This window comes from Callorhinus ursinus, unplaced genomic scaffold (assembly GCF_003265705.2).
Source record: "Callorhinus ursinus isolate GAN/ISIS: 27379988/994484 unplaced genomic scaffold, GSC_fseal_2.0 scaffold47, whole genome shotgun sequence".
NCBI classification, from domain to species: domain Eukaryota; kingdom Metazoa; phylum Chordata; class Mammalia; order Carnivora; family Otariidae; genus Callorhinus; species Callorhinus ursinus.
In genome coordinates this window covers 5,610,724-5,636,455 of record NW_027397109.1, presented here as the reverse complement: position 1 = coordinate 5,636,455, position 25,732 = coordinate 5,610,724, and the positions used below count along the sequence as shown (strand labels likewise).

The 25,732-nt window shown below is 45.2% G+C and overlaps 1 protein-coding gene across 1 annotated transcript in view; it reads left to right on the top strand.

Annotated features, from left to right (window-relative positions):
• Positions 1–25,732, top strand: part of ADAMTS17 (ADAM metallopeptidase with thrombospondin type 1 motif 17) — a 359,075-nt gene that overhangs the window by 238,654 nt on the left and 94,689 nt on the right. The window contains exons 16-18 of the mRNA XM_073882500.1: positions 9,199–9,319; positions 13,895–13,963; positions 24,924–25,004. Coding sequence (XP_073738601.1) covers positions 9,199–9,319; positions 13,895–13,963; positions 24,924–25,004 — 271 coding nt within the window. The remainder of the gene's footprint in view (positions 1–9,198; positions 9,320–13,894; positions 13,964–24,923; positions 25,005–25,732) is intronic.

Below are 25,732 nucleotides of genomic sequence, written 5' to 3'. Positions count from 1 at the left end.
CGACTTTGCCTCCAAGCTACTGATCTTCGGTGGGCAAGTCAAACTGACAGACAGATCTGAATGTACCTGAGACCAGGTATGCTTGGCTTTTCTTTAAGGCCTCACCGGCTTGTGTACACATGTGGGCATCGTACTCCAGTTAGCGTCCCACTTCCTTGAGATCCTAACCTGTGTAACGTATCCTGGGCTGGACGAACACCAAGAAGATTTTCAGGTCCGGTAAGCTTCCTCGGTGGAGGGATTATGTCCGGTTATCCTTGTTCCCCCAGCAGCTGGCTTGGAGGAGAGCCTTTGAGTGCATATTGAAAAGAGAAACCCAGCGAGTGGATGTGTAGGTGGATGGGTCAACTTGCTCTTAGGACTTCAGCGATTCTGGAATATGGAGCCCATTTCAGTGGACGGTTTTCATTATCCATCACTTATTGGCCTCCCATTTTGTGTAAGGTGGCCTATTAGGCAAGTAGAATTACTGGTGGAATTTAGGAAGATTATAAGACTCTGGCCTCAGGGTTCCCCTGAGTAAAGAAGGGTAACAAGCATGCAGGAAAACGTACCAGGAGTTCGTGCTTGGGCCTCTATTTCAACAACACCCTCTGGTTGCTGCTTCTCCTCACGTCATGACCCTGCAGCTGACATCTCTACGGTGTGTGACTGTTGGTGCTGAATCTTTACTGACAGCAGTGCCTAAAACTCTGAAGTCATTCCCTGCACCCCTTCTGTCTGATTAACTTCCCATAACAACTTCCGGGTTAAGCCGGCAGATGGAGCCTCACCTGGGCTCCTCTCCCATGACAGGACTCCACTAAGCTGATGGTAAAGGCAGGATCGCACAAACCATGATGGCGAAGAGAAGCAGAGGTCACCTTTTGACAGAAGAAACACACCACGTCTTTCTGAGGGTGGAAGAGGTTGGAAGTTCCATTGAAGGAACAAAGCCACAGGGGCCAGAACGGGAACGTGCAGGGAGTTGCGACAGAAAAGAAAGCAGAATGCTTGAGGGCGTCTAGGACTTGGGAATGGAGAGTAGGAGTGAGGTGTTGGCTGAAATTGGAAGAGAAGGCAAAGAGTCAGACAACATGGCTGGCCATGGCTGGCCCTGCACTTGGACCCTGGGCTGTTGGGTAATGATCTTCACGCCAAGTATCGGGGGCTCCTTTCCAAAGTTGTGTGTGAAACTGTTCAAGGGCAGCTGGAGCAGATGTGTGACCTCAGTACTTGGGCACAGCGCTCCTGGGTTGGGGAGTGGACCCCAGTTTCCCTCCCACCAGTCCCAAATGGAAGCCTACCGCACGACACCTCCATCCCCAAATACAGAGCCCCCTCAGTCTACCTTTCTGTGCCTCATTCTCAAATATGAATGGTCAACCAGAGATCATCAGCTCTTTGAAGAAAACCAGTAACGGGAACAAGAAAGACCAAGAAAAACAAACAGAGACACCAACCCTGGCACAAGATGAGGATAATCATAGAATTCTCTGCAGCCAAATTATCAAGCACGGGGACAAAATAAAGTAATTTTGAGACACAGAAGAACTCAGAAATTTTAGTTTCTGTCCATCTGTTCTGAAGAAATCATGTGTGGTTTAGCAAAACAAAGGTAAAGTCAAAAAGAAGAAGACAAGCCCAGCAAGAGTTGATGTAGCTAACCCAGGAGCCCAGGAAATGCTGGGCCGGGTGCTATACTATTGGTTTAGAGAACTTCAGTTAAAATTAAAACAAGTCAGTGGCATCCCTCCAACAGAAGAGACTGAGGCATAGTTAGAAGATAACTATGAGGTGCTTCTCCTCCTGGCCAAAGGAAAAAGCAAAATGAAAAAAAACCAAATACCATCCAAACCCATATGAGAGAGTCCCGGTCCAAAATAGGAGAGAATAAACTTCACCATTGGGGAGGGGTTGCTGGCAGGTTCAGGGCACAGAAGAGAGAGGCAGAGGACCCATTCTGAAAACCAAAGTCTGCTACACCTAGTTTGCCCGGGGCCCAGCTTGGTAAGAGGCCATCCTTTTTTTTTTTTAAGGTTTTATTTTATTTATTTGGCAGAGAGAGAGAGCACAAGTAGGCAGAGTTGGCAGGCAGAGGGCGAAGCAGGCTCCTCATTGAGCAAGGAGCCCCATGTGGGACTCGATCCCAGGACCCTGGGATCATGACCTGAGCCTAAGGCAGATGCTTAACTGACTGAGCCACCCAGGCATTCCCGTCCCGAGGCCATCATTCTTATGCATTAATTGAACACCAGGTGAAGTGATTGAGAGCCAGTGAGGTTTGGTTTAGACATAGCAGAAAGTACATAGGGTGGAACTTGATTTATTCATTCATCAAAGATTGATTGAGCATATTCCGTGTGCTAGACGTTCAGTGGTGAACAGGACCGAGGGGGTCCCTGTTCCCATGCAATGTACAGGTGAGAAACACATAATAAACTCACAAACATGGTTGTTCCAAGGACTGTTCCACGTGGAGAAGAGAATGGTGTCATAGGTTAAGAGGGATGGTGGCTGAGGAAGACTGAATGGCATGACAGTTCTCCCCAAGGAGATTGCATTTGTGGAAGAACCAGCCTCGTGAAGGCAGAACAGAATGCTCCGGGCAGAAGGTGGCTCCAACGCTGGCAGGTTCCAGAAGCAGATGAGGGCTGGGTGGCAGGTGCTGGAAGGAGTGGCCATGAGGGCAGAGGTGTCAGGGCCGCAGGCCATGCAGGGCCTGACAGGTCATGACAGGAATCTAGATTTCATTCTGACAGGAGTGGAGGGATTGAAGCAGAGGAGTGAAGCCATCTTGGTTATGGAGAATTGGCTGTGGTGGGGCCTGAGTGGAATCCAGGAAACCAAGTAGGAGGCTGTTAGGGCGAGTCACATAACTGAGAGGCAATGGGGCTTGTAGCACGGGGCTGGGAGGAGATTGGGTTCAGTGTGCATTCAGAGGAGGATGGAGAGCTGAAGTGATGAGCAGGTGTGATGGTGTCATGGAGCATCTTGAATTCCTAAGGTGGAGGTCCACCACCGTGGGTCTTCTCATCTCCTTAGGTGAAGATTAATCTGGCAGCAGAGGGGAGGAAACAGGTACAATAGGTCATGTCCTGAATCATGAGGGTCTAAACTGGGCTGTGACCATGAACATGGAGAGAAAGTAGACACCAGAGTCTTTCGGGGGACAAAACCATCATGTCAAAGAAGACGAGGATGGAGAAAGAGCCAGTAGATGTGGTGACCAAGAGGTTGTCTGTCGCTGGTGATCTTCCATCAATCAGGGGAAGGATTCCAGGGGTAGAATCCAGATTTCAAATCACTAAAGATGGATATTTCTCACTTCTGGGGAAAAATGGCCACCCTGTCCCTGGCTCATCCTGTGCCCTCCTCCGGAACACAGTGCTGAGCACTAAAGCCTTTCTAGTTTCACAGGGTCTGTCTCTACCAAAAAGAACCTGTGCTTTCTCCACCAGTTCCTCACCATCCTGAGCTTTTGATTAATTATGCCCAGGCAGTGTCCTCCCCTAGTGCCATATACCCTGATCTGTCAGCAGAACAGGGCTCCCACCTAGAGATGCTGACCAGGAACTTTAAGACCTGCTCTGAAAGCTCAGTAATGGGTAGCAGGAACGCCTAGAGTATGTAGAAAAGTAACTGCTAGGGATCACTAGGAAAACATGGGGAGATTCTAGAGTTTATTGTTTGCAGTTTCCTTTGGTTTGGTCATCTTGCCCTCTTAGAACACCAGACCTCATAAATACAATTAGTAAAACTCCTTTAACGTTTGGAATTAATTAAAAAAAAAAATAGGGCACTTGGGTGACTCAGTTGGTTAAGCGTTTAGCTCTTGATTTCAGCTCAGGTCATGATCTTGGGGTCATGAGATCGAGCCTGGCATACAGCTCTCCATGCCCCGCGTGAAGCTTGCTTAAGATTCTCTCTCTCCCTCTCCCCCCCCCCACTAGATACCTAAAATAATACCAGGCAGAGTGGGCAGAGCACACAAAGCTGTCCCAGCCCCTGAGTGTCCTGAAGAATTAACTTAAAGGGTGATCCTGCATGCGTTCCTGTTTGCACCTGATCTGAGAAGCTCTCTAGGGCAGACAGTGACCGGCTGTATAGGGACACTGCTTGAGATGATGGGAGAGCCTACCTATGGGTGAGCCCCTAAACACTGGCTCTCTGCGCATCTTCTACCAAGAGGGACAGGGGCAAGGAAGTGGTCCTGACTACTTTCTTCTTCCCGCTCTTCCTTTTTTGGAGAGGGCAGTGGTTCCAGGGAAGAAAAAGGGATAGAGGACAATTACCTTATTTAGCCCCAATCTGCTCAGACAGGTGGTAGCTGTCCCCCAAGCCCCTAGAAGGAAGTTGGCCTGTGTGCAGTCTCCATCTGTCCCGACAGCACCCTCCCGTCATCAGGGCCCCAGGTGGTGAGCCAGAGCAGAGGTAATTTTTTACCTCTGAGGTTGAGGTTACTACTCTTGCTTTAAGAACAGGGAAACTGAGGCTCATATCCAGATATGTAATTATCCTCAGGATATGCATTGTTGTGACCACAATCTTGAGCATAACATTTAGGGAAGAGAAGCTGATGGCCTACCGGCCTGGGTAATTTAGCCCTGATCCAGAAGGCAGTTAGGTACAATTTGAAGTCATGTCTGAGGATACCTTTGTTCTTAGAGGTGAAGTCTTAGCAAAAGAAGCTGATTTTTTAAAATAGAAACAAGATGCTGCTTAGGGAAAGAGGAGAAAATAACAGAGCATTTTCCCCTTGTACACAGTCTTTGACAATTTAACACATAAGAGAATGTGAATCCTACAAGCAAGGCTGTCGAAGGCTCTAGATCTGAGTTTCCGTTTCCTCGGTGGAGAGGTGTAGAAGTATAACCTTCCTGTGAGTAGAAGGATTGAACAGCCTCCAGGTGATCTGTGAGACCCTTGGTTGAGGGCATTTGCGGTTTTGTAAGTAGACATTCTGTTATGATAGATCTTCCCATGGATCGTTTACTCACCCTGAGCACCACTGTAAGAGGGTGCTCTCATTGCTTCCTGAGAGTAGAGGGGAGCCAGCCTCTGTTGTCCTCATGGCTCAGCTGGGCACCCCCACATCCCTCCAGGATGCCTCAGCCCAGAACTGCTTTAGCTCAGGGGTGACAGAGGATGGAGGCGACAGGAGTTACTTCGCCAGTGGGAATTCATGCCTGGGGCCCTTGGGGGGATTGGGTGGGGGGGGTGGACAGGGAGGGTTACATAGGTACTGCCCCCTCAGGACACAGAAGGCTTGGCATCTGACAGCAATGGCTGTCTCCATGAGGGTCTCTATCTCTGAGCTGCCAAACCCAGGACAGTGGTCTCCCAATATGACTTGGACCCCTAGCATCACCTTGGGAACTCACTGGAAATGACGAATCCTTGGGCCCCACCGCAGCAATGGGTGACCTGTCCAGCCCTCTAGGTGACTCTGGCATGCTGGAGTTGGAGAACTGCCACCCCAGGTGATCTTGTGTCTCTTGGCCTGGGAGATCTTCTGTCCACCCTAGAAATTAACCATTGCTGGTCAGACTGGGGGGAGTTGTTCCTTTTAGGCTATCCAGAGCGAGACTTTGTCCAAAAGGGCATACCATCTTCATAAACTAATCTTAGCTCCCATGACCAACCAAAAAATAAGCAGGTGGCCACGTTTCAGAAAGGATCCCCCGGTGTCTCAGATCCAGTTCTAAGCCCACACTCTGGATACTTTATTTGGCCTCTTGAGACGACCAGATGCTGATGAGGATGGGCCCCCCAGGGCTTGCCTTTAAACATCCCTGACTCTCAGAAAAGAGGCAAGGGCTAGCTCCATGCAGGCCCAGCAGGCCCCAGCAGCCCCACAGACATCAGGCCTTGCTGGGCTCCCGACTGACTTGGACTTCATCCCTGGAAAAAAAAAGAAATCAACTCCAAACATGGTATCTACTTAAATTTTGGATCCTATGAGGTCTAAATGGGTACTGGTTGGGGCTTCACTGCCATGCACACGTGTACATGTTCTTTATGCGGTGCTTCAGGAGCCATGACAAGAATCTCATGAGGGGTAGAAAATTGCCCCCTGACCTGCCTCGGCTTGTGTGGAGCAATAGCATCTGCCAGGATCAGCCACTAAGGCACCTGGTTGCTGGTCTGGCTGTGTGGGGGCTTCGCAAGCGCTCACTTAAGCCAAGATTTTTCCTTGTTACTTGTCTCTTTGTCACCAAGGTCCTTCTTTCAGGGGACTCGGGGGGAGAAGTGGTTTGCTCATCCAGGAAAGTGTGTGCTCTCCTAAGGGCCCTTCCTCCCATTGAGTCCCTGTCTTGTTCCTTCTTGAAGTACCTCCGATGCCTGTCCTTTCTGCTTCTAGATGAATTCCTGCTCTGGCAGATTGCAAACACACCCTTTGCTCCTCGTCCTGATCTCCTAGCCAGGCTGCAGAAGGCCTTTTGAGATCCTAGCGCAGACTCTCCATTCACATTCCCTTCCCCCCCCAGATGGTGTTTCTCCTGTTCCTTTAGCTTCTTTTTTTCTGAACGTTTACACATTCTTGCAAACCCAGCATACCTTCAGAAGAAGCCCCACCCTTTCCAGAAGTTCTTCCAGTGATCCCCGGTCCTTGGCTGAGGATAATCAGGGGAGACACCCAGCCGGCCCAGGGTTGGGACGCAAGAGGTGAGGGACTGCTCCTGGCCCCGCCAGACAGTTTACTGCGTGGCCTCAGATTTGTCAGGTGCTGTCCTTGGGGCTGGGGAGGGAAGCTGTCTGGATAGAGTGGGATGTTAACCTAGAACATCTAGAAAGCATTTCATCAGGCAGTTCCAACTGAGGAACCAGATAGGGAAGTGGGTGGCCAAGCCAGAGACCCACTATTGCTGAGTGGGAGTATGGTTAAAAGAAAATAGGAAGCCCATGTAAGGAAGAGTCTAGACCTGAAAGCACCTGAGTGATGGGGAAGCCACATGTGGACAGGTCAGGGTGACGTGACAGTGGTCAGGGTTTAGGGGGTCAGGGTTTAGGGGGCCAGAAAAAGGCTGGAGCTCTGAACACACAGGTACCATATAGATGGGCAGCACACACACGTGTGGCCCCACGGATTTGGTTCCAGAGCCTTTGCTGAGCATGCTGGTTGAGCAAAATTTTGGATCTTGGCTGCCTTGGATTCTTAGCCGGCATCAATTTTATATCAAGCAACTTGACAACAACCAGCCAGCAGTCCAGATCACGAATCTCAGCCGCTCCTGGTTCTAGGTGCCCTGTGGAAGCTGGTCTGCCTACGGGCCACCCTTGGGTGTCCTGCCCCAACAAGGTGTTGCAGTCTGTGCCAGTTACCACCTGGGTCTCCACGTGTCACCTAAATCTCCCCAGCTCCTTCAGGTACTCTTGCCTGCATTCATTCCTTTGCCTGACTTCTGGCTGCTAAAGCCCCCAGTCTTGCCCTTGACCTGTCTTTCTACTACTTTGAACACATTTGAACTTTTCTTTTCCAAATACTGCTCTTTCTTAATGGTCATTTTTGGACTGACCTTGCTCAGCACTTAGCAGATCTTCAGGTCTTTACTGAAATGTATTCAGTTATGCTACCGTTTTTGGACACGCAACAGTAATTTTCCCATAATTCTTCCCTAAAGAAATGAAAGGATCCCAGGAGGAGACTTTGGGACTGTTGCTTAGGAAAAACACACACTTACTCTTCATAGAACATCGCATAATGTGGTGGTTCTCCGAGGGTGGTCCTGACCACCAGCAGTAGCAGCAGCATCACCTGGGAGCTTGTTAGAAATGCACATCCTCAGGCCCACCCAGACGTGCTGGGTCAGAAACGCTGGGCGTGGGATCTAGCAGTCTGTTTTGATAGCCCTCCTGGAGAGGTGGACATACATTCCTGTTGAAGAACCAGTGCTGGGGCGCCAGGGTGGCTCAGTCGGTTAAGCGTCCCACTCTTGGTTTTGGTTCAAGTCGTAATCTCATGGGTCATGGGATTGAGCCCCTCATCGGGCTCCACACTCAGCAAGGAGTCTGCTTGAGATTCTCTCCTTCTGCCCCTCCCCCCCCACTTATGCTCACTCTCTGTCTCAAATAAATCTTAAAGGGAAAAACACAAAAACACTACCATCACAAAGCAGAGGATTCTGATTAAGGTGTAAGCCGTTGGGGCCAAGAGGAAGTTGCTGTTCAGCCAGCTCTGCTCCATGCCCTGCCCTGTTAGAGTGGGGTGCAAGGAGAGAAGCAGCTTTCTAGCACCCATCCAAGCATCATGGGAAGCAGCGAAATCACCTTGGCCTGAGTTATCTGGCTGTTGACTCCTTCATGGCCTGAAGCACCAATCCTTAATGAAGGGCGATGAGGAAACTCAGTCTTGTTCTAGAAGTACTCACTTGTGGGGGGCGGGGGTTGAGGGAGTGGAGAGGGGAACTTCAGCAATTTAACTAGTAAACAATTAAATACTCGGTGTTTACCATACTATAAAGCTAAGTATGTTGTTTTACAGAATATAAAATTCTCATGCATTTGTTTTTGAAGGAAAAACAAGAGTTCACAGCTTTTTCTCACTTTTCATGAACTGCCTTGGGCTGTGCTGCCCAGAGCCACTCAGGGAGGGTCAGGTTACTCTTCTCTGACCTCACCCAGGCCTTTTTGGAAAGGTTTGGGAAAGAGGGGTCTTCTTGGGCTAGGTCTCAACGGAGAAATGGGGGGCTCATTCCCAGCTGTGTCTGAATGAGCTCTGGGCTTCCTGACCTCAACAGAAAAGTCAGGGTGGTTTCTCCAGCCTGTTCTGCGGGCTGTTCCAACCAAGATAGAGGTGCCCCGTGCAGCTCCAAAGGAAACGTGAATCCTGTGAAGTTGTAGCCACCCTGGAAGGTATGTGGGAGTCAGGCTGGCCTCTTCCTCAGGCAGTGCTCGAAGGGTCAGGCTTCTAGCCTCAGTGGGACTTCTGAGGCCTTTTTTGCCTTCATGGCCCCCTCCTCCCTAACAAATAATAAAAAATATGTGTGACAACTATGTGGGTTATAAAGACAGATATGCTACAATCTGGAGTCTGTTCATTTTTTTTTTTCCTCTTCTGATTTTAAAATAAAATATTTTCTCGGGCCTCTGAAAGTATGGCGCGTCCCAGGCACCACGCTTGCTGGGCCCTATTGGAGAAGTCAGCCCTGCAGAGATCCTCTTTGAAAAATCCCTCTAGTCTTAAACCTGGAATAACCCAGCCCTTTGGTCGTTCAGAAAATTGGCTGTGATGGCATCATCGGGTCCGCGGCCAAGGAAGACCGGTGTGGGGTCTGCAGCGGGGATGGCAAGACGTGCCGCGTGGTGAAGGGTGACTTCAGCCACTCTCGGGGCACAGGTGAGTGTGAAGCCCAAGGGCAAGGGGACCCTGGCCTCTCCGGGGGAGGGGGGGCGAGTGAGGGGGAGACCCAAGGGGTTACTGCAAGTGAAGGACAATATTTTATTCCCTTTGCCCAAAGCCAAGAGTCACATGCCTCCTCTGCACCTCATTGTTAAGGGCTAGTCAATGATAGATAGGCGACCCGGCACGTCAGTGTTAGGATTGCTGAAAGGCAAAGAGAAGACATGTTAGCCAGAATACCTTGAGGTTCCTAGAAGTGAATAGTTCGCTTGTGGAGCTCAGTGGAGCTGCCCTGCCCAACCAGTCCCCCTGAAGCTTCACATCAGCCTGTGTTCTGATGGGACACCTCGCCATGTTGTTTTTACCTGCAGATGGAAGAGGTTTTCTCTTGAGTTTTCTGTCAGTTAAAGTAGCACAGCGTTTACACACATCCCTAAAGTGCTTTTAAAGCCATTTGTTCCGGGAAGTCTGCGTTGCTTCTGCCAGCTGTGAATACAAAGTAGGCGAGTCTCCTGTTTCCTAAATGGTAGACCTCCCCCAACGCTGTGCTTAGAGACGTCCATCAAAGTTCAGCTGATGGGTCTTCTTAGTCTTTCTGCTTGAACCACCTACGCAGCTGTAAGCTACTTTGCCCGGAGGTGGGAGATGGTTTCTGATCTCCTGTCCTGGAGGACCCCAGCTTATGATGTCCAGGGAGGTATCGGGGTTGATACATACGTAATGAGAGGTGCAAGGAGGTAAGGCAGGTCATCTGGGGAGAGAGCTCTTCTCAAAGCCTGAGTGAGTGTCCACTCACCCAACGTCACCAAGAGCGACATCACCAAGGTAGCTTGTTGGGTGGGGCTGAGCTGAAAAGCCTCTATGCTAATTTGAATGATGGCTTTGGATAGAAGCTTTTCAGTTCAGTTTTACCACCACAAGAGAACAAATCCCGAGCAATCCTCTCTGTCCCACAGAACACAGGGCTCTGGGACTGAGGCGGAAAGGAGAAGTCTGTGAATGCTCCCTGTTCTCTGTACGGATGGGAGACCTGGTCTAGAGGAGACATTCCTTCTCGGTACCTTGCCGAAAGGGCAACCTATCGCGCAAGCATTTTGCAGGATCTGTGACCGCAAAACCAGAGGCAAATGCAAGCACAAAATTTAAAGATTACGCGTAAAAATGACATTTCAGGCCGGGTTTCTGGATTTTAAAGACAGGTGCCCAGCCTATGCAATAGGAAACGTGTTAGAATCTGTGTCTGCTGCGTGGCTCCTGAGATAAACTGAGGAAGGTAATGCCAGAGCAAGTCAGTTTGGGGGGGAGTGTCCTCTGAAGCCATGTCATCCAGGACAGTAGCCACAGGCTATTCAATTTTTAATTATAATTAAAATTAAGCAATCTTGAAAATTCAGTTCTCAGTCCCACTAGCCACATTTCAAGTGCTCCATGGCCACATGTGGCTGGGGGTTCCTGTACCAGACAGCCCAAGAGAGAAGGTTTCCATCACTGCAGAAAGTTCTCGAACAACTCTGCTCTGGAGCTTTGGTGATTTCTATTTGTTGTGATATGTCGTAGGCTACTTCCTTTATTTGGACGGCAGCTCCAGTTTGCCATTAGACTTTGACCTTGCCTAATGTGCCAGCAAGGGCAACAAGGAACAAAACCTCTGCAGTTGGCAAGTTTTACTACTGATAAAATTAAAAAAAAAAAAAAGGAAGCATTAGAACCCTTTATTTGTTTCTGTGTTCCCTTTTTTATTTATTTATTTATTTATTTCTTTAAAAGATTTTATTTATTTGACAGAGAGAGACTGCCAGAGAGGGAACACAAGCAGGGGGAGTGGGAGAGGGAGAAGCAGGCTTCCCGCCGAGCAGGGAGCCCAACGCGGGGCTCGATCCCAGGACCCTGGGATCATGACCTGAGCTGAAGGCAGACGCTTAACGACTGAGCCCCCCAGGTGCCCCTAGAACCCTTTATTTAAATCAAATGTGCCACTCCAATAAACTGGACTAGAGTTGCTCCCTTCAGTAGAAGGCCGGGGGAGCACAGACACGCCCACTCCTGCCCCCGGGGCGATTCACTAGCACTCTAAGGCTGTTTCTGCCACACATCTTTGAAAACCTCCACTGCATGCACTATAGTAGCTCAGTTCCAAGAGAACCCCGATGGGGCGAAAAAAGGTTCTGTCTTTTTTTTCCCCCAGTCTAATCCACTTGTTGACCTTTAATCTCGTCATGAGTAGATCCATTCTTCCAATCACAGTAACTCTTTTTTTTTTTTTTTTCTTATCACCCCTTTCTCCGTTCTACTTGGTGCCTGGGTCCCATATGTGCACGGGAGGAAGGTGGGCAGGAATGTGCAGCCTTCCTCGTGGGGTGGTCAGGATTCTGGGGCTCAGGCAGCCAGTCCTCCCTGGAGGGACAGATAGCCATTGGAATCCTGGGGGTAGCTGTCTACGCCCTGGCTTGTGATGTATGTGCTTCCTTCCAGCTTCTGAGGCACAAAAGCCTTAGTGATGTGGTTTTAGAATATAGGCGAGGTTCAGTGGGGTGAGGTCCAGAGCTGACCACCAAGAAGGAATTCTTGAGACGTCTTTGGTGCAAAATGGTGGTTTTATTAAAGCCCAGGGACAGGACCCGTGGGCAGAAGGAGCTGTGCACCGGGGTCTCGAGGAGTGGCTGATGATATACTTTGAGTTGGCAGAAGTAAGGAAAAAGGAGGTTTCAAAAGAACTTTCATATGCTAAAGAGGACCGACCTACAAGATACCTATTAAATACCAGAGGTCTTGCCATCTTCAAGTTAAGGTTGTTTTTCCCTCTAGCAAGGTATTAACATTTAGTTGGAAGATTCCTGGAAGAATGTCACACATGTCCCACCCAGGAGTGGGGGAAGGTTGCAGGGTGTCAGCTTATGCTTTGTCCTCAGCTTGCCTTCTGCTCCCCCATCATTAGCAAACCTTAAGAGAAAGATAAGCACCCTTTAGCTTTGCCCACCTGGAAAGTTCTGTCCTTCTGAGGGATTGCCAGATGTCACACCTTTGATCTAAAATCTAAAGCCGTTTCTTCCAAATCCTCACCATCGGGGTCTGTGAGCAGAAGCTCCTATCGGTGTGGATTCTGCTTCCTGAGGCTGTGCGTGAAATGCTCACTCACACATGAATGAATCACTATTTAATATAGTTTCATCAAACGCAAGCCTGTCATCACGGCCTGGCATTCTGGAATGTACATATGCAAAGTTACTGACCACCGGTCACCCAGTAGACATTTGTGCGACACTACTACATTTTAAGCATGAGGGGTACAGAAATTAAAGTTAACAGTCACCAAGTTGGTCACTGCCGAGGAAGGGTACCCCCAGGCAAGCCGCTTGAGTCCACGTGTGAGGTGGAGGCAGCTCAGTGGCGGGGGGGGGGTGCTATGGGGCCTCAAATTCTGGTGGGGTGCCTCACCCAGGTCTCCTGAAAGTTGAGGGTGGTCCCTGAGCCATAAAAGACAGGTAGAAATGAACTGACAGTGCGGGTGGAGAAAGGACATTTCAGGCTGAAGGAAAAATCAAACTTGGAAATGGTATAAAGCCTCCGGTCACGGAACATCTGGGTGACTCCAAGTATGACAGAGTAGATTCACTGATCAGGAAGGTAACTTCATCTCTGCCCAGCTAAAAAGACTGGGAGAAGGAGGAATGTCTTATCACCCTTAAGGGTGAATATCAGAAAGAAATGCCACACCAGAAAGAGAACAGGTAATCAAATTCAGGATTTTTGCCCAATTATATAAAGTCCTGACCCTTGCCTGACCTCATCTGGATTTTTTCACCAAAGTGCTTGAGCTGAGACTCCAGAGCAGACCCACACAGGGCCAGCGTCCACATCCCCCAGGATGTCCCCCTCTTGTGTCCTTGAGAGGCCAGAAACATCGAGTGGGGATATGGCATTCTGAGTGTTTATTACTGTTTATTACACTCTGGCCTCTCGATTCCTGACTTTGAATAACCGAGGTCCTCAGCAACTCAACTGCGGAAAGAATCTACTCGAATGGCTATTGTATTATGTCTCTGATGGATGGGCTTGAACATGCTCAAGCCTTTGTTTGAGTTCAAACAGCTGAGTTTTTTAATTTAGTATTTTAAAGTTCTTGGAATGATGCCTCCAACTTCATTCATTCAAGTGTCATTGTCTTTATTCCGTGCTCCTCCTCAGTGCTGCAAAGGTGACTAGTACCCCCTGAAGTCACCACAGATGGTTCTATCCATGGTGCCCCATGGGATAGAATCTCTGAATCTGAATCTCTTTGCACTTAATTCTCGAAGAGAACCTTCTCGAACAATGAATTCTTAAAAGGGAAGGTGACGTGATCTATCCCTTTTGAGTGTGGATGGATCCAGAAGTCAAATATTTATTCAATAATTACTTTTAGAAACTCTCTCACGTGCCACGTTCTGTTCTCTAGGTGTGGGATATGGAGGTGCTGGGGGGAACCTTACACGATGACAAACAATGACTCTTCTCACCACCATGATTAAGAACTACGGTATCAGTTCCTGAAATGTGCACAGAAACCAATGACTGTATATTTCTTTTCCTCAGTCAAGAATAATCTTTGTACGAAGGTGTCCACATGTGTGATGGCAAAGGCTGTTCCCAAGTGTTTCTCATGTAAGATGTTTGTGTATCTTGTGTGGTACTTGAGGTGACGTGTCTGGTGTGGGATTCTTTCCTCATTTCCGTGCCTGAATGTTTTCTGAGCAGAGTGAATGGGAATGGGTCATGCATGAAGCCATGGATAAACACAAAGGCCATTTGTCACTTCTATATAATTGATGTTTAAGACTGATTGCCAGAAAGAAAAAAACCGTAGAACAAAACTAATTTTAAAGCTATAAAAGGTAAAGAGTTATGAGATCGGAGACCAGACAGAAACCTGTGTCAATATGCCAAGGGATACATCTTCATTCTCCTCGGCCACACCTGGCTCTTGGGCAGGAAATGATACGACATGCCAGAGAATTTGCTGCAGGTGGCCCGTTCTTCCATAGGGAAGTGTCCGTATCAAACACTTGGACTTCTCACAGGGCAGGGGCATCACACCCTCCTGGTCTTCATACTGGAGATAAGGTCACGGCCTTGCTTTGGCCCACCTACACTGACCTCACGTTCGGGGGAACTAAACAAGGAAGGATATTAGTCTGGCCCCACGGGCTTCCCAAACAATGAGGTCTTTCCACTGAGACCCAGAACAACCCTTAGGGGTAAACATAAAAATAGTAGTATTCTCATAAACAACTTTTGTTTAAAAAAAAAAAAAAGTGGGGGAAACTATAAACTTAGATGAAAGCCTCTCCAAGCATTTTATAAGACAATCATACACACACAAAAAAATGTGTTTTTGTTTGTTTGTTTGGGTTTTTACATGTTTGATTCAACCTTGTGAAAGAGTTCCAGGCCACATAGCCAGAGTTTGACATGCATTCTGTCACGGTACCTTACCGGCACAATGGTTTTCTTCCGAAGAAAGTTAACACTCCTAAAACACAAGGGGAAAGTGTGACCACATCATCTAAAAGCAAGTCTACTTGGGGAATGCAGACAAAAAGTATTTTGCAGGGGAGTGTGTTCATAGCCCGGTGATACTAACTATTCAGAAGATTTGAGATAGGTTTCAGGTCAACATCGCACTGAAGTTCCTTCTGACCACTTGTCCTGATGGTAAAAATGGCATGTTCTCCTAGGAGGATGGCAAAGGCTTTGAATGTTAACCATGGCTTCCTCATGACACCAAATCGTGTCCCTCTAACTGGATTTCTCCTGTTTGATGGCAGAGACTAGAATGGAAAATTATTCTGAAGATAAAGTCTTGCCTACCCTACCTAAATTGTGACTTTATCTTGTGAATTCTTAGAGTCCACCCCTCCATTAATTATTTTTCATGCCCAGTCAACATGTGGTACCTGGCATCTGCCTGGGGGGCCATCTGGTATGAGGGATGACAAGGTGCTTTGGGACTTGGTGATGGGCCTCTTGCTATTGCTGGCCCCTCTCTACACCAACTTCAGCCTGGGCTTTGAGCTGTGGGTCAAAAGAAGGGAAAAAGGACAATGAAGTAGAGGTGATTTCCTTGGTTTGTGGACTGAACACCTGCCTTTTATTTCAGGAATTTTCTCTTTCATTAGTTCTCTGCAAATCTTAGAAAGGTTAGCAGAACCCATGCATGGCAGTGACTCCCCTGCCCTATTACTCAGAGGTCACCTGAGGATGAGCCTCACCTGATTGTGTGTCTACCCTGAGCTTTTCACTACTCATCTGCTCTGCCCCCAGCATAGTTGAAAGAGGAGAGAACACCAGGTACCTTTTCAGTGTTACTACTTGTGCCAAAGTGAAGTTTAAACATAGGTGTGGTGATCATGTATTTGTTGCAAATGCACTACCTTCCTGTGGAATGTGGAAAATGAACTAATCTGGATCTTGGTGGATGCATCTATTGCCTCCGATTTTAGCAGCCTAGTAATACTAACACCAAGGTTTATTAGTCACAGAATAGGAAGATTCCACATAACAGCGGCTTTTTTCCGAGAAGAACCAGCTCCCCAAGCAGGTCCTGTACCCAGGTCAGTTTTGTGGTTGAAATAGACTCCTCCCCAAAAAGGTTTCCATCATGTTGACCCTGAACAGTTTTGTCTCCGTTTTTGACACTTGACTGTCTTGTATGCCTAGAATCCAGTAATTCTTCAAACTCCCCCAGAAGGAATGAACTTCTCGAAGAGAAATTTGTGGTACACAGTCCACTGCTGTAATCTTAAAAGATGTGTTCTGTTGTCGTTGTTTTGTTTTGTTCTGTTTGTTTTGTTTTGTTTTTGGTGGCCAGACATTTTAAGTAGAAAAGCATTGCGAGAGCAAAAACTGTTTTTAATCAGAACCCCTTGCCTCCCCCTGTGAGGACTGAGCAGAGCAGGGACCACAGGCAGGCTGTTGGGGTGAGCCAGTGTTCCCATTCCCTGTGGCAATGGGAAGGGTCTGGAAGGAATCACACTGGAGGACCACACCCCAGTTGGTTAAAGTCATCCTGCCTGGGAATCAGGATCAGAGCACACGAAGTGAGATAACTGCCCTCAGCCCTCAGACAGAAGTGTGTTCACATCTGTGGAGTCTCCCTAGGTCAAGTAGAACAGGAATTTGTAAAATTTCTGGAGCTGGATCTATAGTAACAACACCCAGGCATTTGCTGTCAAGACTGACAGATGCTGCCAAATTTTCCATCCAAGATGGCTGCTTGAAAAACAAGCGCTTCCTCTCTTCCCAAGCTCACCTTAAAATGAATGAAAAGGAACTTATTAAGGGGCGCCTGGGTGGCTCAGTCGGTTGAGTGTCTGACTCTTGATCTCTCGGCTCAGATCTCCAGTTGTGAGTTCAAGCCCCACGTTGGGCCCTACTGAGCATGGAGCCTACTTTAAAAAAGAAAAAAAAAAAGGAAAGAAAAGGAACCTATTAAGAGGTTTAAGGGGAACAAGGACATCTCACATGTACATGAATACAAATAAATAGACTTGGATTTGCTGCAATAAACAAGACACAATAACCCCCCGCCCCGCCCCGCCAAATCTCAGTGGCTTAACACAAAAGTTTATTTCTTGCTCATGCTGCATGTCCAATATGGGTGGTAGAAGGGTCTGCATATTTGAGCCACTCATGGACCTGGGCTGACAGATTTTATTGTTCAGATGCTGCCATGATCACCTTGGCAGGAAAAATAGAACACAGCAAATCAGGTCCTGATGCTCTTAAAGCTCCTACGTGCACATCACTTTCACTCACATTTTAAGAATCAGAGTAGGTCACATGGTCACACAGTTTAAGAGGGCAGGGAAATGCATCCCTATCATTTCTGGAGAGGGACCTGGAGATAGTTGGTGGCCAGCACCACGACACAGCACATGGAGCAAACATTTCGCTGTTCCGGTTGTCAGCACCCAACAACGGCTCCCTGACCCCAGCTGAAAGCGAGTCCTGATGGTCAGCAAACCCCGCCCAGATTCACAGACACCCCCCCCCCCCCCCCGGCATCCTTCTTGAAAGAGTCTGCAACACAAATGGGCGAGACCCAGGGAACCTGAAAAGATGACCCACAGGAAAAACAAGATCACTCAAGTAATAGAAGCACAAAATCTCTACCAACTGTTCTTAAAAAGATCTGAGATGCGACTGTATCCATAAAACTAGTACAGAATGAGAAGAAGCCATCAGAAAACAAAAAGATCTCAAAAGTATGACCTTCAAAATAAAACATGTGGTAAAGGGCACCATAAATAAACGACAAATGACAGAAAAAAATGTTTGCAATAAGTCTAGTAAGTAAAGGGTTTGAGTTCAAAACACATTAAATATATGTTAATAGGTACTAAGATATCCTTTTAAAATTCCTGCTGATCAATTAAATAAAAACAAAAAGCCAGTAGAAAAATGGGCAGTGCTTCTCAACAAGGCAGTTAACTGAAAAGGAACTGCAAATGGCCAATCAGTATGTAATAAGATGCCAAGCCGCACTGATAGAGAAATGCAAATTAAATCTCCCAAATAATATTTTTTTCACCTAGTGGGTTAGCAAATGTTAAGAAGATTGCTAATTTCAAGTATTTAGAATGAACAGACAACTTCATATAGGGTTGGTTGATTTCTATAGTCGTCAAGCTGTTACGGAGGGCAATTGAGCTATCCTTGTAACATTTCAGCTCATGTATATTTGACCCAGCAATTCTCACAGCTGATTGGGTAGGACATGGTACATATGCACAATGAGACATGTGCAAAGCTGTTCGTTGCAGTTATTATTTCTTTTTTAAAAAACATCTTAATTGAAATAAAGTCCACATACCATAAAATTCACCCCCTTTAAAATGCGCAATTCAGTGGGCACTTAGTACATGTACATAGTTGTGCAACCATCACCACAGTCATCCTAAAAAGAAATCCCACACTCATCCGCAGTCATTCCCCATCTCCCTCCTACCTACCTCAGCGCTCAGCATCCACTCTCTAGGTCCGTTTCTCTGTTCTGAACATTTCATATAAATGGCACGTGCAATATGTGGTCCTTTGTGACTGGCTTCTTTAGCGTAATATTTTCAAGGTCCCTCCATATTGTGGCATGTGTCAGTGGCTTCATTCCTTTTATTACTGAATAATATTCCATTGTATGCTTATACCACATTTAAAAAAATACATTCATCATTTGATGGGTCTTTGAGTTGTTTCCACTTTTTTTTTCTTACACCTATTATGAATAATAGGTGTAAGAAATAATCAGTATTATGAATAATGCTGATGTGAACATTTGTATGTAAGTTTTTGCGTGGACATGTGTTTGCATTCTTCTTGGCTATATACCTGGGAATGGAATTGGTCGGTCATATGGTCATTCTGTTTAATTTTAGGGGGAACTGCCAAACTCTTCTCCAAAGTGCCTGTACCATTTTACATTCTTGCTAATAATGAATGAGGGTTCCATTTGCTCCACATTCTCTACAGGACTTCTTCTTGTCTATTGTTTGGTTATAGGCATCGTAGTGGGTGTGAAGTAGTTTCTGATGGTGGTTTTGATTTGCATTTCCCTAATGACTAATGATTTTGAGCATCTTTCCATGTGCCTACTGGCCATTCATATATCTTCTTTGGAGAAATGTCTATTAAAATCCTTTGCCTATTTTTAAATTGGATTATTTGTCACTTTATTATTGAATTATAAGCTTTCTTTCTATATCCTAGATAGTTTCTTTATCAAAATGCTTTTCACTTTCTTGATGGTGTCCTTGGAAGCACAGAGTTTTAAATTTCGATGTAACCTACTTTTTTTTTCTCTTGTTGCTTGTGCTTTTGTTGTCATATCTAAGAAACCTAATCCAAGGTTGTAAAAATTTTACTCCTATGGTTTCTTCAAGAATTTCATAGTTTTAGTTCTTAGATTTAGGTCTATGACCCATTTTAGGATAGGTTTTTTGGTATGGTTTGAGATAGGAGTCCACCTTCATTCCTTTGTATGTGGATATCCAATTATCCCAATGCTGTTGAAAAGACCATTCTTTCCCCATTTAATATTCTTGGCGCCTTTGCTTTTAAGAAGTCAATAAAGGATTAATTTATAGATTCACAATTATATTCCACTAATAAACATGTCTGTGTTGGGGTGGGTGGGTGGGTGGCTCAGTCAGTTGAATATCCAACTCTTGATTTCAGCTTAGGTCAGGATCTCGGGGTCATGAGATTGAGCCCTGCCTCGGGCTCCACGCTTATCATGAAGTCTGCTTGTCCCTCTCCCTCTGCTCCTGCCCTCTCTCTCTTTCTCTCTCACTCAAATAAATACATAAATAAAATCTTTAAAAAGAGGTCTGTCTTTATGCCAGGGCCACATTGTCCTCATTATTATAGCTGGCTAGAAAACTTTAAAATGAGTGTCAGTTTTCCAACTTTGTTCCTTTTAAATATTGTTTTGTTTATTCTGGGTCCCTTGCATTTCCATATGAATTTCAGGATCAGCTTGTCATTTTTTTGGCAAAAAACAAAAATGAAAAGCTGGAGTTTTAAGATAGACCATGTCAAAGCTGTAAGTCAGTTTGTGAAATATTCCCACTTTAACATTAAAACTTTTCATCCATGAACATGGAATGTCTTTCCATTTATTTAGATCTTCTTTAATATCTTTCAACAGCATTTTGTAGTTTTTGGCGTAGAAATCTTGCACATCTTTTGTGAAGGTTATTTGTAAGTATTCTTTTTGATGCTATTTAATTCAAATTGTTTTCTTAATTTCATTTTGAACTATTCAACCCTAATGCCTAGAAAAGCAGTTGAGTTTTGTATATTGATCTCATGTCTTACAACCTTGCTGAACCTATTTTAATATTTTAGTGTATTCCTTAGAATTTTTCTATATATAAGATCTTGACATCTGCAAATAGAGATGTTTTTACTTCTTCCTTTCTCGTTTAGATGCCTTTTAAAAATCTTTCTTGCCTGATCAATGTGGAGAGAACTGCCAGTACAATGCTAAATAGAAGTACCAAGAGTGGACATCCTGTCTTCTTCCTGATTTGGGGGAGGGAAAGCATTAAAGTATTTCACCATTAGGTCTGATGTTAGCTGTGGGTGTCTTATAAGTGCTGTTTATCAGGTTGAGGAAGTTCCCTTGTATTCTTATTTTCTTGAGTGTTCTTATCATGAAAGGGTATTAAATTCTATCAGATACTTTCTTTGATTACTATTATGAATACTTTCTCTGAATCTATTATGAATACTTTCATGATTTTGTGGGTTTGTTTTTATATAGATTACACTGATTTGTTTTTACATGTTAAACTAACCTTCAATTCCTGGGATGAATCTTATTTGATCATGGTATATAATCCTTTTTATATGTTGCTGGGTTTTTTTTTTAAAGATTTTTTATTTATTTGACAGAGGGAGACACAGCAAGAGAGGGAACACAAGCAGGGGGAGTGGGAGAGGGAGAAGCAGGCTTCCCGCCGAGCAGGAGCCCGATGCGGGGCTCGATCCCAGGACCCCAGGATCATGACCGAGCCGAAGGCAGATGCTTAACGATTGAGCCACCCAGGTGCCCTTATATGTTGCTGGATTAGGTTGCTACTATTTTGTTAGTTTTGAGTGCATATTCATATGCAAGATGGCATTGTTTCTAACAGTAACAAATTTGAAACAACCTAAATGTATATCAGTAGGTGAGTAATTTTGTAAAATACAATTTATTTAAATGAAAAATTAAGTAGAGCTACACACGCATGGATAGATCTCAAAGATATATCGTGTTAAAAAAAGTATAATATAGTACAGTATTCAGTCATAATGTTACTCCTAATGCTTATGTAAAATATAAATATAAATATCTTTAATTTTCATGGATATATGTGTATAATAGTAAAACATCTGAATGAAAATACACCAGACTGATAGTGGCAGTTCCCATAGGGAGGGGAGTGGGATTAAGAAGATTTGAGAGTTACCTATATTATAAAATTCTTATGAGCAAATATATATGCGTATTTGTATAAATTTAAAATACATAATTTTTTACAAAAATAAATATCAATTCACTGATACACATAAACCTCTGTCCTAACAATTAAAAGTCCTGCTAGCCTATGACACTGTGCTATTCTTCCCTATTGCACAAGCCTACTGCAAGCAGCTGGTATAATTAGAACTCATGTCACTTAAAAACTAGTAATTTAGAAAGATCAGAACAGGATCCATCACTGCAATAGGAAAGGGATAAAAGATGAGAATACAAGGGAATGAAAAAAAAAACCCAGCAAAATGTTGCCAAAGAGAAGATGAAAATTGTGACCAAATGTTACTGCCATAAATTCCAGAAACTGATTAAACAATAGCCTCAATAAAACAAGAACTCATAGCTAAGACATGAGACCTCAGTGAAGATACAGTGAAGCAACAGAGAGAGATGAAACATGACTTGGCAGAGCTAAGGAAAGATGTCAAAGAAGAACATGGATCCATCACAGAAACCAAGTCCACATGGAAGCAAAGGAAAGTAACATTGCTGAGAACACAAGAAGAAGCATGGAGGGCAGGACTGAGAAAAATGAGCAGAGCAAAATGGAAATGAACAAAGAATCAAAAGGGTAAGAGATCAAGTGAACACAATGGCAGAAAAAGAAAATCAAGCATAATTTGGTGTCCCCGGAAAAGAAAACCAAATTTGATCAGAAAAATATATAAGTATAATAATAATATAGCCTCATGTCCCAGGAAAAAATTCTACTAAACTATGACTAGCCTCATAGTTATCAGATTTTTTCTTGTAAGCATTCAATCCAAATTTTAGGTAACCTAATAAAAACATCAGATTGGCCTCAGTCTTCTCCTCACTAACATTCAATGGAACAACTCATAGCAGTGGGCTCAGAGAAAGAAAGTGTGAGCCAAGAATTTTATAGCTGTCAAACTGACATTCCAGTATAAGAACATCAAACAATTATTTTTTTACTATATTACATTTCAGAAAATATAACTATTTCACAAACCCATCTCAAAGAGCACAGACTTGAAGCAAGTAAGAATTTGTTGAAGAAACTGGCAGAGGGACACATAATGAATTAATTTTTTAATTTTTAGGACTAAGACTAAAACCGACTGCAGGACTTATCTTAGCAAAAGATAAATGTTATAAACGAATACAATGTAAGATTCAGACAATAAAAGTTGAAAGTAAGATGTAAGAAAGTAAAGCACAGTGTAATTATGCTGATTTCCTATCTTTTAATATCCAGGGATTAAAATATTTCACTTATCAGCTGACAAACTATATCATAAAAATGCAAATACAATTAAAGGTTTACAGAAAAGCATCAGAATAAAACAGAAATAACAGTTAACTAAAATGTAAGGAAAAGGTGAAGGAAAGGCAAAGAAAAGCTAAGATACTGACCCACCCGCCATGTTAACCAGGACCAGTGTGATTACAGTTCAAATGCCCTGAGGTCTTTGGGTTATTTGGAAAAAACAAAAAACAAAAAACAATATGTTCTCAGTAGATGCAAAACACTTCATTAACTTCAATATCACTTTGTAACAAAAGCTCTTAACTAGGATAAAAGGGAACTTCCTTAACTTGATCTTTGATACCCATCACCTTACAACAGCAGACTTCATTTTCAGTGGGAAAACTTTGGAGGCCTTCCTGGGAACATCATGAATAAGGCAAGGATGCCACAATCTCTCATTGCATCCAACAAGGTTTTGTAAGTTCCAGCCAGAATGGTGAAGGAGAAGAAATCAAAGCCATAACGATTAGAAAGGAAGAAACAAAACCGTCATATGAGATGTTTCAATTAGCTTTATAGGAACCCAGCCAAAATACACAAATTATTATAAATAATAAGAGTGTTAGAAAGGTATCTAAGTACAGGATATATCTTATTAGAGACACATCCTTTCTACTATAACCTTTTGTAACTTGAATTTTGTACCTTGGGCACATACTGCCTGGCAAAACTCTAATTATTTTAAAGTTGTCCCTGCTCTTTTAAAACTCCATACAATAACCTATTCATGTAAAATGGTGTATGTATTTTTATATGCATTAATAGTTGCCGAAAAGGCTAGTCTCCAAAATTTTGTTTTTTTAGGGATAATTTCTGTAGTGCAACGTGGTACAGATTCATCTTGGTTTTTTTCCCCTTCTGTGGTTTGAATTATCATGTACTATTTTTATAATAAAAATAAGGCTAGTTTTACTGTGAGAAAAAGAGGAAATAAACCAACCTCACACAAATAGGTATTTCCATAATCTCTACATAGTTGGGCTCAGAAAGCTCTCCTTTTTAATGCTCCCCTGCTGACTCTGAGGATCACATTTAGGAACCATGGGGGAAGGATTCATAATCTAATTTGGGATCATCGTCTAAATTGCTGAAGCAAACACATGTAACCCTTGTCTAAAACCCAAATGGAAATCAAAACAAAATGATTACCAGCCTGCCTTTCAAAATCTCACCATAGTGCTGGGCTCATTTATTGACCCAGTTAACCAGGCAGCAGCCAGTGGCTGACCTCCTGTCCGGCAGCCTCAGTCACACCCTCCCTGAATCTTCATTATCCACCCCCCCCACTGTCTGGGCACATGTGGGGTCAGAGGATGGGCAGAGGAAGACCTCTGAGGACCTCCCGTATCAGTTGGAAATACTCAAGGAGATAGACAAAGTGTGCACTGGGAGAGTTGCAGAAATGCCCAGAGATCAGTGGAAGCAGGCAACGGCGCACTGTGTGTTAAGGAGTGGTTTTGCCACTGGGCACGGAGCTTAGCTTCTGCCATCATTCCATGGATTTGGGGACAGCTCAGAGTACAGCGAAGCCCAAAGGAACCTCCCGCAGATGGAGTGGCCAGGGGCACGCTGCCCTTGTGCGCCAGGGAGAGGCTGTCCCCACAGGACTCCAGGCTGTCTCAGTCTGCGAGGGCTTCTGTCACCAAGTACCACAACCTGAGTGGCATAAACAATGGACCGTTCGTGTCCCACGGCTCTGGAAGCTACAAGTCCAAGATGAAGGTGTGGGCAGGGTTGCTTCCTTCGGAATGCTGGAAGGAAGAATCTGCTTCATGCCTCTCCCCTAGCCTCTGGTGGCTTCGCTTGTAGATACATCACCCTGATCTCTGCTTTCGGCTTCCATGGAGTTCTGTGTGTGTGTCTGCATCTGAATTCCCCCTTTTTATAAGATATGGTGCCCACCCTACTCCAGTGGGATCTCATTGTAGCGAATCACATCCGCAAAGGCCCAATTTCCAAATCAGGTCACATTGTGAGGTAGGGGGGATTAGGACTTCAACATAAGAATGGGGGTGGGTGGGGGAGACAATTCAACTCTCAACACACAGGAGTAGTGCTTTCTGGAATTTGGGCAGCCGGGAGGTTCTGGCCGTAGAAGAACGCTCCTTGTTAGTTGACTTGATTTTTTAGAGCCGGGCCAGCAGCAGGCTCTGAAATCACCATGGCGGTGGCTGGGGGAGGGGTGGAGGGGGGATTTTGGTAGGGGGTTCTGCATGGGCCTCTGATGGGGGTGGAGGCGTACTTCACCTTTCTGTTCTCTGCCACCACAGGTTATATCGAAGCTGCTGTCATTCCGGCGGGAGCTCGGAGGATTCGCGTGGTGGAGGATAAACCTGCCCACAGTTTTCTGGGTAAAACAAAAAGAATCTGACTCATGATTTATGTTCTGAGATTTGGATGATCAGGCTGATTATGTGGTCCAGCATCATTCTCCCAGGCTGTGGGTTTTACACTCGTATCCGAGGTATAATGATAGAAGTAGTCACAGTGCACCATATGACCCTGTCCTATTTGGGCTGAAGTGCAGCCACCCCCCACGGTGGATGGGGAAAGGGGGGATCAGTAGGAAGGAAGCAGGGAATTGGAGTAGCAAAAGTCCCCCATAGCAACTCCAGGAGAACCCAGAACAGCTTTAGCCCGCACAGCATGAGCACATTGCCCAGCTGTTGATGGCTCTGTGGATGATTTCTTAGCTGGAAAAAATGAGTATTAGTCCTAGATCTAATGGAAGCACAAAAGAACACTGGTTTTCACTAAGTGCTGTGTACCCCAAATTCCTAGTGGCCAACTCTATTGACTTCAGGCACAAACAGGTCTTTCTATGGAAGGATGGAGTTCCATTCCGGATTGGTCTTCATTGCCTTCAACAGAACCATACTTTAAGCCCTAAGAATTATTCAACTGAACCCCTTCTTAGACACTGGAGTCCCTCTGAGTGTATCCTAAGCTTAATGGCCAGTCTCTCCATTGGCCCTTGCAAAGGTGTGCCTGGTACTTGAGCACCAGGGTAGAGTGGTGTGGGTTGAGCCCTAAGTGTTCTGTATGCTGCTATGGGGATGAGCAGGGTGCCCAGCGGTTG